This window comes from Cryptomeria japonica, chromosome 11 (assembly GCF_030272615.1).
Source record: "Cryptomeria japonica chromosome 11, Sugi_1.0, whole genome shotgun sequence".
NCBI lineage: Eukaryota > Viridiplantae > Streptophyta > Pinopsida > Cupressales > Cupressaceae > Cryptomeria > Cryptomeria japonica.
In genome coordinates this window covers 562,917,352-562,935,141 of record NC_081415.1, presented here as the reverse complement: position 1 = coordinate 562,935,141, position 17,790 = coordinate 562,917,352, and the positions used below count along the sequence as shown (strand labels likewise).

The following is a 17,790-nucleotide window of genomic DNA, read 5'->3' as shown; positions in this document are numbered from 1 at the left end:
CATCCAAGCGAGTAGCCTTCACATGCGAATTAGAGATCTGGCACACACGAATTACTGAAGCCTAAAACAATGATTTTGAGGAAAAAATCAGCAAACCCTTTTGCAGAAGAGTACCAACTCCAAAACTGACTACAAGATACCACGGTTGCAGATGTTCGCCCTGGCATGTGCGACCCAAACTGACTGCAACAAAGCTTGATTTTTTAGGAGAAAAATCAATCTAAACCAGAGAACTTTGCGAATCACAAATCCCACGCGAACTTCGCGTATTACAAATGATTTTTGAGAAAAAAATCGTAAAAACTAGCAAACAATTTTTGAAGAAAAAATTATGAAAACTGAGAAATCCCACGCAAGCTTTGCAAATGACAGATAATAATTTTTAAGGAAAAAATTCTAAACCCTTTTAATAACAAAAACTTTCGAAATTTTTAATTTTCATGCTCTGATACCATGAAAAACAAATTGAATGAATGATTCAATAATCGGATAATTACATTGAACAATATACACACGTATACATAGAGGTTACAAGACGATGTTCTATAATTAGAACATAACGTTAAAGTAAAAGATTAAAGAGCTAAACGCTAAATTAAGCGTGAAAGATAAATTAAGCTTAAAGCTAATTAACTAAAAAAGAAAAAGCTAAATGCTAAATAAAGCTTAAAAGCTAATTAACTAAAAAGCTAAATGCTAAATAAAGCTTAAAAGCTAATTACATAATAAAAAGCTAACTTAAGAAGCTAAATAAGTCGACAACTTAAAATAGAAGATGACCACTTAAAATAGCAGATGACCATTATAGAAGATATTAATATTATTTTAACATACTTATTCCGCTGGTCAGGTGGCTGATATTTTCTTTCGTGAGGTATTTAGATCACATGGTTTACCTCGAAGTATTGTCAGTGATAGGGACAGCAGATTCATTGGTCACTTCTGGCAAGAGTTATTCAGACTTTGCGAGACAGAGCTCACTCCGAGTACCGGTTACCACCCCCAGACTGATGGACAAACAAAGATTGTCAACAAATGGGTGGAGGGATACCTGCGGAACTACATCTCAAGGCAGCAGAAGGCTTGGGTGAAGTGGTTACATTTGTGCGAGTATTGTTATAATTCCACTCACCACATGACTATTCAGATGACACCTTTCAGAGCTTTGTATGGATATGATGCTCCTAGTTTTCTGGATTTAATGATGAGCGATGACCGAGTACCGAGTTTTGGGAATGTGCTACAAGAGAACCAGGATATTATGAGAGCACTTCGTGATAATATTCAAAAGGCTCAAAATCAGCAAAAGCAACATGTTGATCAAAGGAGGGTTGAGCGATCTTTTGAGATCAGGGATATGGTGTATTTGATGCTACAGCCCTATAGACAATCCTCTCTTAGGAAGAAGGGCTCAGAGAAACTCAAGCCACATTACTATGGTTCTTTCAAGATTTCCAGGCGGGTGGCCAAGTGGCTTATGAGTTAGATTTACCGACTGATAGTAAAGTTCATAATGTGTTCTATGTGTCACGCCTTAAGAAGGCATTGGGACAACAGATAGTTCCTTCTGCAGTTCTACCACCCTTAGATGATGAGGGGAAGTTAGTGCTAGTACCTGAGGCCATTCTGGAGTTTAGAGAGCGTCATTTGTGGAGAAGTGTCATCAGGGAATTTTTTATTAAATGGAAGGATCTGCCGATAGAGGATGCTACTTGGGAGTGTGATAGCATTTTACAGCATCCAACATTGAGTTTGCTTGAGGACAAGCAAATTTTGGGAGGGCAAACTGTAATGTCCCCATCCTAGTCAGGGACTTGGGTTTGAGGAGTTAGCCTATTTTTGGACCCTTGTAGGCTAACAGGGTATGGATAAAGGGGTCAATAATGCAGTATCTTGAGGAGTGATCTATCTATTTGTTCTAGTTCAGCATTGAGTTCAGTTCTGGTTTTCGTTTCATCAGTCTCTGACACTTTGAGGATTTCCTATTTTTTAGGGAAAAATTGCTAAAAATAGACATGGCCCTATTTTCATTTGCATGGCGAACTGTGGCCGAAAAAATGGGTGCTCTGTGAAGAATGTTGCATACTGCCGTGTCAGCGCTCCATCCAAAACATGTGGTACCTAGCTTATAACAGATTCAGTTTCCGAACAATAATGAGAGATATGAATTTTTAAGTGGTTCCACAGGCAATTAATATTTTAATGAAATATTAATATAAAATCATTAAGTGCATCACTTAAATTTATTTAAGTGAAAATTTATTATCTCCTAAGCTAGGCGTTGCTTTTTGGGTTAAGTTGGAAACCCTAAAAGCAAGTTATAATTTTTAAATCCCTAATTGCCAAAAATCGGACCTTTTGGGCATTTAGGCAGCCAAGATGGAAAGTAAACCTCATTCATTGATATTGAGCATTTGACATTTTCTTCTGAGCACTTGGCTATGGCGGCTAGGGTTTGGACCTGTTTTGGAGAGCGTGCATTCTTCAGAATTCAGTAGCTTTGAGATTGTGAAAGATCAATCGAATTGTTGCAACTTGATTGGCTTCATTAAGAAGTCAAATTGAATTGAATTGGGGCAGATTTGGCTTCTTACAAGGCAGATTTGTTGTAGGTTTCCCTATTTACTGTTTTTTTGTTAATTCTTCTATGGTTTCGAAGCTTCTTTTTCCAAACACACAGCTTGCTCATTTATTGGCGCCATCTTCCACTGTTTGGGTGTCTCAGTATTAAATAAGAGTAGATCTGAATTGTTTCAAAATAAAAATCCGAACTTTGTAAGTTGCTGATTTATTCTTTCTTTTCAATAAATTGGCTAAGGACCTACGGGTATGCTTCTAAATTCTCCAATTCATTGTTTCAGTTGATTAAATTCATGTATTATTTCAATATGTGTTGCAAATTAAAGAAACCCTCTTCTGCAACTTCTGTCTATTTCTGCATCTTAATAATTAAAAATTACAAAGAAGATCTACAAATTACAGCAGTTGAAGAGTTGAACCAGCAAGGGTTCATCACACTTTTCAATACCCTGTTCCAAGTAAAATTTATATTTGTTAAATACTTTCTCACTCAAAGGTGTCTGTGCAACATAAAGAGGTGAATTTGTGGATGAAATGATCCCAAACAGAGTAATTTTCAAATTTCTTTAAACTGTTTCTAGTAATTCACAGATTTCGTTAACTGATCAAACCTACACTTCCAGTGAGGGGCAATAGAAAAATTATAAAGAAAAGAAATTTATGCCTTTGTCAATCAGTCAATAACAGTTTACAAAATAAGTTCATGTCAAGTAAATTAGACATAAAAATATGCCCTGCATCAGAGATAAAAATGCAACTCTTCATTGAGTGGAAGACTTTTTAATGAAGGGAATGCTTATATCCCAATTGACATGCTATAAAAATAGGTAATGTATTCTTCAAAATCATTCTCTCCATTTACTTACACTGGCTCTAATTTCCCTCGGTTGACAAAGAATCCTGTGTGCTTTGTCTTTGCTTTATCAACGGAGAAGTACTCATCCTACAAAGAGATGAAATATTCTATCACAAAAAAAGAGTCTTCTGAAATTAAACCTTTAAGAAAAAGTAATCAGAAAAATTCAAAAAAGGCTTTCAGATGTTACGTCTAAACATAATAAACTGGGATTTGTGAATGAGAGACAGGAATATAGTATTGATAAATGAATAGAAAACATTTTTGCTATTTCCGCTAAACACCTAAGAGATGCTTAACAGGTGGAATAATAATTAATATATATACCAGTTCTGTATCATCTATAAATGAGTCCTCGGTATCATACTGATCATCATCTGGACCCTTATCAAGCTGTTCTTCCTCGCTACTCTCATCTCCCTACAAAAATTATAAAGGATCAAAATACTTGATTTTCAGTAGAAACTGGATAAACATCGTACCATGAAAACCTATCAACTCTGTCATACAATGACAGGATTTTTTAGCTGAAAACAGAGAGCACACACTAATGCATCATGTTTGAATAAACCAAGAGATAGAGTCTCATATATAATCTACGGTACTCACAGAAAAAATTTATCCCTCAATAATAAAATCATCCCCTTCTTCAAATACAAACAATTTCAACTGAAAAACAAGGGCTAGTCATTTTGTAATTACCTCCTTAAAATAGCTTTTCCTCTTTCCTTAGAACAAAAAGGAAGTTCACAATTAAATGAGATACAGCCAAAAACAACAGTATAGGTTTACCTTGTACAATCGTTCAATTTTCTCAATAACAGCACTGAATCGATTAGCGGGAGGAGAAACTGGATCCTTCTGCAAAAGGGAATTCCCAGTTGTAGCCTGCAACATTAAGGAACATGATAAGAAGCATGCAAATGACACACCTCTTAGACACTGTATTATCATGCTACCCATATAAAATTGCTGAGTAGAAAAATCTCTAGAAAATTCTTTCTACTTCATGTATCTTGAACTCATGCATGCTTACAAATTAGTTAGAATCATCAATATATAATTTGAGTTTACCATATTTCATACACTCTAAAGAAAACCATGCCTATACTCTCTCATATTTGAATCATGATGCATAAGCTTAATGAACAAAAAAATTAAAATCCTTAAGAAGCAGAATGAATCTTTATTCGACAAGTAGACTACATGCAAACTAAATAATTTCTGATTAAATACCTAAAACCATAGAGGAATACCCTGAGCACCTCATCTGATTCAAATTAGAGAAGCTAGTGTATTTTATAAATGCAAATGCAAAGATCCGGAGAATAGTTAATAATGGCTAAATGTTTTCAATACCCAATATTTTGTATTTTAACAAAATTGCAAGCTGTAATATATGAACTATAATCCAATTAAATTTGAAAATTCGAATTAAAAAAATGTTACAGCAAAAATTTAGCTCCAATATTTGTATTTTTCAGGTAAGAACAACTATTTCTGACATTCAACATAAAAAAAAATATTCTAAAAGAAATGGATAATCAATACAATTTTCCTTATCACACAAAATTCAAATGTTAAGATTATATACCAAAAAGAAATTGAATAATTTAGCTTATCATTCAAATACTACCTATTAATTGAAGGGATGCCTATATATTGAAGGCATTATAGATAAAAAATTCCAACCCTTACAAAATTCAAATGTTAAATATTCTATAACAAACAGAAGTTGAATAAGTCTAGATTGTCATTTGCAAACTTCCTATTTACTCTAAAATTGGCATAGACCGGTAACATCACAGTTGGCTATTATCTAATTTTAAATGTCTTTTAGCTTTTTAATTGATCTTATGTTACCTTACTTAAAATATTCATTTCAACACGAAGATGATTTCACAATAAGCGTCAAATTAAATTTCATCATATCTGAATGTTTTAAAATATTTCTGAGGACCTCAATATGATGAATAACAAACCTTTTTATTGTTACTTCATTCATATGCACAGATTTAAAGTTGAACAAATTTCTACTTGTTCCCCTCTCAAAGTTGCTTTGAATATTACCATTATTGATCATGGTACAATGTTTGATTGGTACTTCTAGTATTTATGGATGGTGCACTTCATTCACCCAATAGTAACAAGCAAATGTGACAGTTAGTAGAGATTAATGAATGCCATTTAAAAGAAATTCTAGACATAATTAGTAGTGCACAAATGTTTTGAATTTAGTCTAAAACATAAACAACATGAAAAATCCTTTACCCTTGTTAATAGGTTAGGAAATAATGAAGTAGTTCAGCAGAAAGCTCGCTGGAGAAACCTGCCCAGTGGATTCCTCAAACTAAACTTTGATGGTGCTTCAAAAAGGAATCCTGGTTCAGCAAGTGAGGGCATAATTTTCAAAAATGATCAAGGGAAATTTGCGATGAGGCTCATTTTTACTTGGCATTTCTACTGACAATGAGGTGTAATGGTTGGCAGTAGTGGAAGGTTTCAAACTAAATAGAGATTTAGGTTGTAGGAAGCTGATTGTGGAAGGGGATTCTTCCATTGTCATTCAAGGGTTGACTAAAAGAGATTGTCCCAATTGGATGGCAAAAATGTTTCAGGATGAAGCTTTTGCTATTTGTGATGGTTTTTTCAAAGATGTGTTTTCACTCACTGCTTCCATGAATGCAACAAGTTAGTGGATCTGGTAGCTAATAATGAAGTTGACCTAGTTCTTTAATTATATTTGGTGGCTTAACATATTAAGGATTCAGAAGGTTTGGAAAAGGTAATTGTTTTAGACCTGCCACCATAAGTTGTACTTTTTGAAAGATCAATGTTCAGGTGGCCCCTCTTCCCCACCTCTGCATATTGATATCTTTCCCCTTGTCCTTCTCCAAAAGTTTGCTCACTTGCCACAACTTCTCATTATGAGGGCTTTTATGAGGTGTTGGCTGCCTTGTGTGAAAAACCATTATATGGCAGATGCCTTGAAGAGATGTAAAGTAGGTAGTTGGTACATTGCTTTAGAGCCAACCACACCCTCTATTTTCATCATGTATGGTTACCATGCTTACATCTTGGGGATATTTTGTTCCATTTTCCATTTCCTTTCGATGATTGTGTGGGACTTTTAGTTTGCTATTGTTATGTAGTCTGGACCCCAGTCCTGATGGCCTGCATGAGGAAAGGTTCAAAACCCTATGATCTCTTCCTCTGGTATGCTATCTCCAATCATTCGTTGAAATTGATTTTCAACTGCTCAAATCCATGTTCGAGTTTAGTGGAAGATGTTCTCAGGCCTAATGATGTTGAACATTTTCGGAGGATACGTACTGAATATTCTATCTGAGAGTTCTTCCAATGTTTGAATGCAAAAGTCTCCGATGGTAAAGTGCAAAGCTAGGTACCTAATTTCCTACTCCCTAAAGTGTCTCTTCCAGCATTATTAAAAGAAATGCCTTCTTTGACACATGCAGCTCTACAAGAGGTGCTTTTTAAGAGTGATGTCCGTGTGCTGAATAAGGACGTTTTAGACGTTTATCACCAGCTAACGGATTTACAATCTTTCTGTTTAAATTTTGCACTCCATTCTACGGCATCTCTTGGTTACCCACTCAAAGGATACCCTAAAGGTCACTGATGCTCTAACACTCCTGCAGATAGTAGATCACATCCTTCATTGTTCAGTTCAGCAAAAGGAAGTGTTTCATGATGTTACTTTCCTCAACTGGCTGATCATGGCTCTCCAACTTCTAAGGCAAAAACATTTGGTAGGCATCAGTTCCTCAGATGAGTTTGTCCCTTGAAGGTGGTGGTGGTTCAGATGGCTATGCTATTTCATCCCTGCCATCGCTTTTTTTCAGTGAATACTAATCCAGTTGTCGCTTCTTCTTCCTTGGGCTGTTTTTGGCTGTTTGTTATCCTGCTCGGCTTCAACCTCTTTTATAGCCTAGATTTTTGTATGGCTCTCAAGCTTGGTCCCCTTTTCTATTAGCTTATTATGTATTTTGATTGATTTTTTTTACTTTAATTGAGGGCCCCTGAAGAATCCCTCAGTAATTTTTCAAAACCAAACATTAAAAAGTTCTTTAAACATTCAACATAAATGTAAATTCTCAAGCCTCCTCCCAGTGTAAAATTTAAGATCCTCAAATAACAAGAAGAAAAAGTCTATTGTCCAAAAAAGTCATTGCATGTCAACAAAACAGTCACAGCCCTCTATCTTCCATGGTTGGAACTTAAAAATCAAGAATAACCTAACTGGTGGCATTTTGATCATAAGGAACAACAAATTATTCCAAAAATAATGATAAATCAAAAAATATTTCAACAAAACCACAGCCTAGATTTAACGTTACAGTGATTAGTAAAAATTGGCAGCAAAATCTAAACAGGCCAAAAGCTAGAAAATTCAAGCTTTTCAAATCGGAAGACATCTGATTACAAACAAGTGTGAAGAATACCTTCATCCTTCTATGGTTAAATCTTAACTGAACAACAAAAAGGACTAGTGGCAAACCAACCAAAAAGCATGGCATATCATTCCAAGAAAATAATAAATTAGCGTTTGTAGTCATTCTCCATTGAGCGGTTCCTCTACTGTTGAGAGGAAGTGGTCAACTTACAGGATTGTACAGTAACAAGAAAAACAAGCTCACCTCAAGGAACAGCAAATAAACTGTTTGTTAATACCTTGCATCTTCAGCATCAGCATTCAAAACATGCTTGAGCATTGGCAGATGCTAGCAATGCAATGAAATGCTGAGCCAGAGGATCGATACAGGTAGATATGGACAAGAATACTAAGTTGCTATAAAGATTGCTTGAGGTATGAACAAGAACAGAAACCAAAATAATCAGAGTCAGTGTGATGATGAGGTTAAGCATTGTTACAGACACAGCAAAAAGTTAAAACTTATTTAAAGGTCTCTCTAGCTGTCCCCAAAACACTTTCCTTAATCTCTGAATTACCCTGTACCCAAAATTTGGGGTCTTATACAAATATCAGGATAGATGATGTAAAAAAAACAACTCGATGAAATGTACATCAATAGATCTTTGATTGTCAAATTTCCCAATTTCCCAACAACCTCTGCAACACTGTGAGAGAATAATCTCCCACGTGACTCCAGGATGAATATAAGAATCTTTGTGAGCATGCAAGAGGCTTAGTAGAATGTTCAACAGGGTTGACTCAAAATGATGATGACTTTCATCTTTGTTAGCAACAAGTCCCTCTCAAATTCTAACATAAATATAGTTCCGAGAAATATTAACTCCTCTGACAAGAACCAATCTTCCAACCTCCTTGCATGAATGTAGCTACACGATATAATCAACAATATCCGTAACTGTAAGAACAGTGCCGAAAAACTCATCCCATTAACAAACAACAAACTAACTATCTTATTCCATACACATATAAGCTATCTCACTCAGCTGAGTCTTTAACTATTGAAATAACAAACTTGACAAGTTTTAATAGTGAAAATACCTCCTACATTTAACAAACGGTGCAAGAGCATGCCGAAAAGAAGTAAATATACATGGTGGGGTCGACAGAAAAAACCTTTCCATTAATAAACAAGAAACAAACCTAACAATTGAATCTAGATCACCTTTAATCCCAGTCTAAGCTGGTTCTCATGGCCGCTGAAACCTCTGTGAGAAAACTTTAATGCACTCAAAATAAGTCTATCCTCCTCTACTATTATCTAAGTCACAAGGTTCGAATTCGAATTTGAATTCAACAGCCATGAAATTCGGATGAAATTCGACAAGGGAAAAATTCGAAAAAAAATTCGGATAAAATTCGCCTTCTATAATTTTGTTTATTTTTAAATATATGTATACTTCTAATAAATTATCAGAATAGCGACCCTTGTTGGAGAAAATCTGAGGGCGACCCAGCAGTTGCAGACACCCATGACCCAATAGATACAAAGCATATACAAAGAATAACCACGACCAGCTGAGTTGTGTTTAGAGGCGGATAGCAGTGCTTTATAGAGGAAATTCGATTAAATTTGATTTTTTTTATAGAAGTTTGAAATTCGATTAAATTCGAACCTCATCCATGAAAATCGCCGTATCCTGTGACTTAGACTATTATTGCTATATTTCTAGAAGAACAAAATTGATGGAAAAATATCGAAAAGTAAAAGCAGGAGAGAATCCTTCTTGATACTTAAGTTATCCCTCAAATCAAGAAAAATGACTAATGAGGGAAGTTATTCCCCAATGTCATTCATAAGTTTAAAGGACTTACTTGTTGCAGCCAATTAAGGGTTTCTTCTCCAATTGGATTTCAAGTTATTGGGTGATTCCATCTGTTTAAGCCTTTAAGTTTATTTATTTTATCAAAATTCAAGATGGGAAAGACAATATCTCAAGTCCTTAACAAAGGCCCCTTTTCCTACAAGAATAAAGCCTACACTTAATAGCCTTGGTTTAAGAAAACCTATCAAAGTTGATTTGTATATCATCCCTGCCTGTGTTTAAGTCTTAGGATATCATAACTATTACCAGAGTATTGGAGTGAAGTTCTTTTGGTTATCATGAACAAGGAACATTTTCCACATTTACTCTTTGTAGCTAAACATATTTCTTGTGAGTATTTTCTTCTCAAGTTCCTGTCCATGTCACAAATTCCTTTGCACAGAAGCATTTGGAAGCCTTTTCCAGTTTAATGGGACAAGCAAGAAAGTAGAAGTGCATAAAATTATAAGAGTAAATCTGTGATTTCAAAGAAAAGGTTGCACATTATAGTTTGTTGTGTCAATTTCATTTGAATTAAATAAAAAAGAAATTATTCTCAACAACAGAAGGGGACTTTACTTGAGTGAGAGGTATAACAGATGACATTGTATTGTATTAGGCCTTTCTGCAAGAAAGGCCTCCAAGATGGCTCCAAATACATGGTTGAGAAGTTCGCAGGAAATGAAAAGAGGCAAGGATAATTAATGATTATTCAAAATCTGTTATGAAGAAAAAAATGGTATCCTTTCAGCAAACCGTTTGCAGCAAGGAAGAGATTAACATAGGCAATAAATTCACCTCAAGACACATAAGAAATGGAAATCTCTACAGCCCTCAAAGGAACATCATATAGAAATAATGGTGGTGATTCCCTAAGGTTTCCAACTTCTGTCAAAAAAACCAGTGATGACTTCCCATCATGTGCTACCTGTTAAAAATTATGGCATCTTGCAAAGGCAACCATGCACAAAATTCTTAGATCTATAAAGGAAGTTTAATAAAAATTCCAAAGGAGGATATGCTTAGAAAATCAATCCCAAATTTGATCTATCTTGTTATACACCAGGAGGGTTGATATTGAACTCAATATTTACAGAGGGGGTCCTCCAGACCAAGAGTCGGATACTAGCTACACAACAAGAGCTAAATGATCTACTTCATTTTTGTCTTTACTCTAGAATTATGTACGTCATTTGGAAAAAGGTTATTTTCCTCAAACAGAGTAATCACTTCCTTTGCCAGTTAAATAAGCACTTCCAGAGTCTTGTCATTCTTTCTTCTTGAAAGATGTTCACCTTTAACGGAACTCAACTGTTACAATATAAACCATGAGCTCCAGTGAACCACTAAACAAATCAACTATCACATTTTATCGGTTACACTTCTGTCCTTCGGGAATCAAATGCTAAGTGACCAAGAGTGAGCGAAATTCACATTACAAACAGAAAAAAGTAGTACATATCTAACAAAAGATTGTGTACTCTGTATAGTACACAAGTCCAGTGGCCAATTAAGTAAGGAACACATGACAGATCTTCAACACTTTAATGTGGCTATAATTTAGCTATAAAGCATGTGTTGCAAAAGCCTTGGTGTTTTGCCTACCGTCAAGGTGCCTTGATTTCAAAATAGATAATCAAAAATGAAATTGAACCTAAAGCTTCACAAAGAATTAAAGAAAAGCGACAGATGTAAGAGATCCAACTTAAGACTACAATTAATGCTCAAACAAATGATCACCTAAGTACTTGCACGATTCGCTTCTCTGGCTTATTCTTTAACCAAAACCAATGCCAGAGAATACAATCTGAAAAAAGTAAAACCATCCGATTTGAGAAGCAGGCTTCAACTAGGAACAAAATTTAAATACATAGGAAGACTAGAAAAGATCAGTTTGTGCTGCAGCTTACAATGCAGATACTGTCAATGTCATGAGCAACATTTTTGCTAGAAACCTGGCTGGAGACCACAGAATGGTAAAGGTAACTCATATTATGCCCAAAAAAATCATACAAAAAAAATTAATATAATATCAAACATCTAAGTGCCCTAGGGTTCTTGATGGAATTACTCTAACAAGATAGCTCAATGCTCCTGCGGACAAGTGGTAAGGTTATGACAAAGAATGATCGCCCATGGGATACATCCGAGATTACAAATCTAAGAATGTGCTCCAAGCATACTCTGTACGCGTTAAAGGTGACCCATAAACTCTCGAAAGATTTATCATGGGGAAACAAACTAGTTAATAAACACGGAAAGAACTGAAAAATGACAATAACAAAACCAAGATTTACAAAATTCCTCTCCTAAGCAACATCAATCCGTCCCGGAAAAATGCTGAAAACACAAAGTTTAAACAAATTCCACACATCCGGCACAACGTAAACATCAAGCACTCGTACCTTGGACAAAATTGCAATTTGAATTCACATTTAACCAAAAACCAAGCCATTAATTGCACTGCACAAGAAGACGAACAAACCCTCTCCCTACAAATTTACTCGTGACCCTAATTCCAAACAAATCCATAAACCCTAATAAAACTTCACAAAGGGTTCTAAAAGCATAAATAAAAAACAAAAAACTTGCTTACCTCTGGAGCAATCCGAGCTTGCAAGGCTGGGTGAGCTCCGGCAGGAGGCTCAAAAGGAAGATTCTGGACGGCCTTAGGCAAATCCTTCACCAATTTCTTCCACGAAACAAATGTCGTTTCGTCAGGCTTTAATTCTACATGAAACCGCTGCCTTGCAGCCCCTAGTCCTGTTAATTTATTGTCCGCCATCGCCAGCGAAAATCAACCGCCAAGGCCAATAAAATCAAAATTCCCTCAACATAATTTCATCCTATTCCTTGAGCTCGATTAACCAGCTGCAGATTTTCAGTCCACCGGCTTTCCGAGAAAAAATTTTCGAAATATAAAAATAGACACCATAAATTGTGTCATTGACAAGGGAAATTGCTATTATCAGATGGCCGGACGAATGGATCGAACGTGATGAATTATCGATTAATGTGAATTTGGCAGCGCCAAAATTATAACAAGAATAATGAATTTAATTTAATCCATAGAAGAATCGAATGAGTGGTGAAAAAAATCGATGGCACGGTTAAAACTGCATTTATTACCGCCGGCAGTTCAGTGTACAAAACAACCAAAAATCTCCGACTCCCGCGGCCGAACGGGGAGTTTTACCGGCAGTCAGCGGATCAAATTTGAGTTAATTTAATTTACTTTGGCTTTGATTTCGTTTTATTTCGACGACCATTCATTGTCAACGAGGTCTATCAATGTCGTTAACGTGTGCGCAACTAATACGCTACAGAATGTGTTGCTCTCCAGCATTTTTTTAGAGATGCGAACCAATTAAGCGCCTTGGAAGTATAGAATAAATGTAGCTTTATTATTTTCCTTTCTTTTCTTCGATTGGACATTGGAAAACGAGAATATGAAAGATTTTATTTAGGTAAGCCTTTCTTTGCTAAAGTTAAGTAAATAAATAAATAAATTTATTTATTTAATATATTATTTATCCGATTGGAGAGGAAAGGTAATCCAATCCAAAGGTCTAAATGTTTTGTTATCTTGGTTATCCAATCAACAAATATGTTTCCTGTCCTAAAATTATTGTGCACAAAAACTTATATGAAAAAAAAAATAAAAAAAAATTAGAATAGTACGGAGATATATACAAGCCAAGATGTAAATAAATAAAATATATTTAAGTATTAGAGGAGGGTGAAATGCATGTGTTTTACTTGATGAGGTTGTGATTTTATTTTTTCTATGGACTTTTGGGTGGTTTGTAGGAGTTGTGATTCATAAGATATTTACTTTGCAAGACTTTTTATCCATGTGTCATGTTTGTTTTTCTAAATAGATGAGTGATGGTAGATATTGATAGAGAACATATTTATTTTATTGATTTTTTTATTAAAGTAAAATAAGATTTTTTCTAAATATAGATAGTGTTATTTTTATTATATTTGGAATTCTTTAAGAATTATTCAGTAATATTTTGAAATATGTTGAGAAATATAATGTTTATTTTTATTAGATTTTTTATTAAAGTGAAATAAGCTTTTTTCTAAATTTAGATAGTGTTATTTTTAGTTTATTTGGAATTATTTAAGAATTATTAAGTAATATTTTTAAATAATTGTTTACTTTAACTTTTATTTAAAAAAATTAATATTTTTTTATTTTCTTAATAATAATACATTTTATCATAAAAAAATATTTTCAAATTTTAAATGATAGATAAAATATATTATTTTTCTATATGAATATCATTTTAGTATTTATTTAAATAATGTTTACTTTAATCTAAATGATGTTTATATTTTACTTTTTACAAGATTTGAAATAATATATTTTATAATATGTTTTAGAGTTATTTTGTTTTGTTTTGTGTTATTACTTAAGAGTTATTTTATAGTTAGTTTATTTAATGTTGTGAATATGAATTGCACCCTTAGTTGGATTAATGAAACATGAGAATGGCTTCAAGTTATGAGATCCTATTGAACGAAGTCAAGCCTCCAAATAAAGGGTAAGTGCATTAATGTTGATCCAACCCAAAACTAAGTAATCGTATAGCTAACTCTGTCTTAACAACTTATCACGAAAAGGAGAAGAAGGAAAACAAAAATGAAAGGGGGTCATGCACCAATATTAGAGTGTGGTTCTTCTTGGACTGCACAGGGCATCGATGGGAAGTAATCAAAAACATCCACATAGTTTTCTATAGTATTATTCATGGAAGAATTCATGGATGTTGAACTTTTCCAAAGCTCTACAAGAAAAAAAAAATGTTCACAATCAACTCTAAAAATAGAATAACACAATGTACAAACAACAAAGATGATAAAAATCACTCACACATAAAGGTGGGAAGATCTCACACAAGATGCAAGAGAGAAAATAGGTAAAATGACCAATTTATTCTTAATACCAAGGCATAAAACCAATTTATAGCCACAAAAGTGTAAAAATACAAGTATATGTTCTAAAAACTAAGGGAAGAACCTATGTAAGTGAGCAACAAGTTGTCTTTCATTTATCTACAGATGGGGCAAGGAGAGAGAGAGAGAGAGAGAGAGAGAGAGAGAGAGAGAGAGAGAGAGAGAGAGAGAGAGAGAGAGAGAGAGAGAGAGAGAGAGAGAGAGAGAGAGAGAGAGAGAGAGAGAGAGAGAGAGAGAGAGAGAGAGAGAGAGAGAGAGACAGAGACAGAGACAGAGACAGAGACAGAGACAGAGAGAGAGAGAGAGAGAGAGAGAGAGAGAGAGAGAGAGAGAGAGAGAGAGAGAGAGAGAGACAGAGAGACAGAGAGACAGAGACAGAGACAGAGACAGAGACAGAGACAGAGACAGAGACAGAGACAGAGACAGAGACAGAGACAGACAGACAGACAGACAGACAGACAGACAGACAGACAGAGACAGAGACAGAGACAGACAGAGACAGAGACAGAGACAGAGACAGAGAGACAGAGACAGAGACAGAGAGACAGAGACAGAGACAGAGACAGAGACAGAGACAGAGACAGAGACAGAGACAGAGACAGAGACAGAGACAGAGACAGACAGACAGACAGACAGATGTGGTAGGGAGAAAATCCTAGCTTCCATCCTTTACTAGGACCTATCTTTTTTCGATTGAGGCTTGAGGGTTTTGCTAAAACTAAGGACCTCATAGAGGATTCAAGTTCGTGGTTCTGAGAATCGTCAAAACTCCTGACACAACACCTAGTCATCCTTGTTTCACTATCATTTTTCCTTTATCTAAGTTGAACTATGAACCCACTTTTGTCTATCGACATCACCTACTAGATCTTTATTTTACTTCAAGTTATCAATAGTCGAGCCTACATTAGGAACCTCGTAACCCCATTGGGGTTACCATGGTTCTAAGAAGCATGGGAACTCTTGGCATATGCCTTTGCCTCATTATTTTACTTTCTCAAGTTCCTTTACTTTATTTTGAGAGACTCCCTTGTCAATAGTCTGAGCTAAGTTGCGGAATTTGTTACCTATCAAGAGTTCCAATAATTTCATGAACCTCCATAGCTCCTAACAGCAATGCCATGATCTTTTTTTGTTTGTCATCGACACCTAATTGGAAACCAAGAACCTCAAAGGTCTGGATGGTTCTGAGAACCATGGGAACTTTTAACATCTTGCCTTAGTGTTTTTCCATACTTATGCACTTTGCCTTTACCATTGGACAAAAAGGAAGGAATTAGAACCAATCGAAGGTTTCCATAGTTATGGGAACCATGGGAACTTTCAATAAACACTTAGTCATTCTTTTCTTCCTTGCCACCTCTATCAAAGTTGGGGCTACATTAAGAACTCAAAACTCTATTGAAGGCTTCAGTGATTTCAAGAAACATTGAAAACTTTGCCTTCTTCATACATAGCCAATTTTGCCTCAAAAAATATGCCAAATTAAAATTAGAATCACCTATTAAGTCCTTCAACAAGGTGGCCCTTGAAAAATGCAAGTGTCTTTCCCATTTGACCCTTATTGACAATTTTGACCCCATCGAGAACACTCCTGATGATGGAGGTTGAAACAAGAATCGATCAACAATTTTGATGGTTCCAAGAACAATTGTCAATGTCGATGGTGGTTTGGGGAACCAACAACAATCATAACTTGGCCAATTTAACTCCAATTTTCTCCAAATTTGAACTAGGGATACCCATTTGGACATATTACAAGATAGTAAACTCAAAGGACCTATACACTTAGCCAAATTTATATAATTATGTATTTGATTAAATGGTTGAGGGACAAACAAGGGAAAAATACAATGTAGAAGCACAACTAACCCAATCTCTTAGATCGATTATCAACAATAAGAAAATAAAGGTGGCACAAAGTGTCAACATATACAATTTAGCTACTATTTATTTACTTCATAGCTATTTTATAGTTTTAATATGATTTTATGTTGGTTTTTCAATAGTGTTTCTTTATTATCTTACCGACCTGTTATTTTTATCAGCCACGACATAGTCAAAGAGGTTGATTGTTATGGGAGGGCGACCACCCTAAAGGTGGTGCACTCCATTAATAAAGGAGTGTTGGCATAAAACTCCACCACCCTATGTGGGGAGTAACCTATGCATGGTGCAAACCAAGTATAAGGGAAGCACTACTTTATAGTAAATGTTATGCTATTATATGCCAAGTGTTTAATCGAGCCCCCCTATTTCAAGGGATGCATAGTGTTAAAAGGTGATTGCTTCACCCATTGTAGTGGCAAGCAAATTAAGTATTTAAGTTACCTTATAATAAGGGAATAAGAATGTAAGATAATTAGCTAGGTAACAACCTAGTTATTAATACTTATATTTTAATAGGTATTTAGAGATAGAATTGTATTTGTTTAGGTAAGTGTTAAGATTGATTAATCATGATATTTGACTTAGTAAAGGATGATTCATAGTATTATTTTGGTATATTGTTATGTGTTGACCATAGAGTTAGTGAGTAGCCACTTATTCATAGTGGTGCCGATGAGTAAGAGAGTTGTGGCAATTATGAGAGCTTAATTATAGCCTTGAGTCTCTTGCATCTTTTGTATAAATAGATGAGCTCGCTTGGAGCATAGATCATCCATTCCATTTCATTTGTCTCATTTTGTTATTTTGCTTAGTGCTCATATTTTCATTGCTGAGAGAAGGAAATAGTGTTATTGTGTGAGAGGATAGGATAGATACTGTTGTAAAAGGCTTGGAAGTTCTAAGCTAATGGAATAGTGGTGAAGCTAGCATCTTGGAGGAAGAAGTTGGTATTGCATAATAGCTTTATTACAGGCATGGGGAATTATTTCTTCTTATTTATTATGTTATTTTATGATGTTACATAGGCTCAATTGAAACAATGAAAGAGATTGTGTTATTTAAAGTACTTGTATTCTTGTGTGATAGAACTTGAAATCTTATGATTTGACTCATGTATGAGAATGATGAGCTAGAATCACTCTATGATGTGAAACTTTGAATATAGAAATGAATGAGTTGGAAATCTAAGGTTAGATTATCTAGGGTTGGGAATAACCTAAACTGTTTTGTATTATTAACTC

The 17,790-nt window shown here is 34.9% G+C and overlaps 1 protein-coding gene across 3 annotated transcripts in view; it reads right to left on the bottom strand.

The window, feature by feature from the left end:
* The window catches only part of LOC131080106 (ubinuclein-1), a 76,702-nt gene extending 63,782 nt beyond the window's left edge, over nt 1–12,920 (bottom strand). Inside the window, exons 1-4 of one of the 3 annotated variants that reach the window (XM_058018201.2) lie at nt 12,291–12,920; nt 4,229–4,324; nt 3,764–3,856; nt 3,447–3,523 (exon numbers count right to left, since the gene is read on the bottom strand). In XM_058018201.2, the coding sequence (XP_057874184.2) occupies nt 3,447–3,523; nt 3,764–3,856; nt 4,229–4,324; nt 12,291–12,479 (455 nt within the window). In that variant the 5' untranslated portion in view covers nt 12,480–12,920. The remainder of the gene's footprint in view (nt 1–3,446; nt 3,524–3,763; nt 3,857–4,228; nt 4,325–12,290) is intronic. The other 2 variants (XM_058018202.2, XM_058018200.2) reach the window with 2 other exon arrangements.
* Between the last annotated feature and the right edge of the window lie 4,870 nt (nt 12,921–17,790).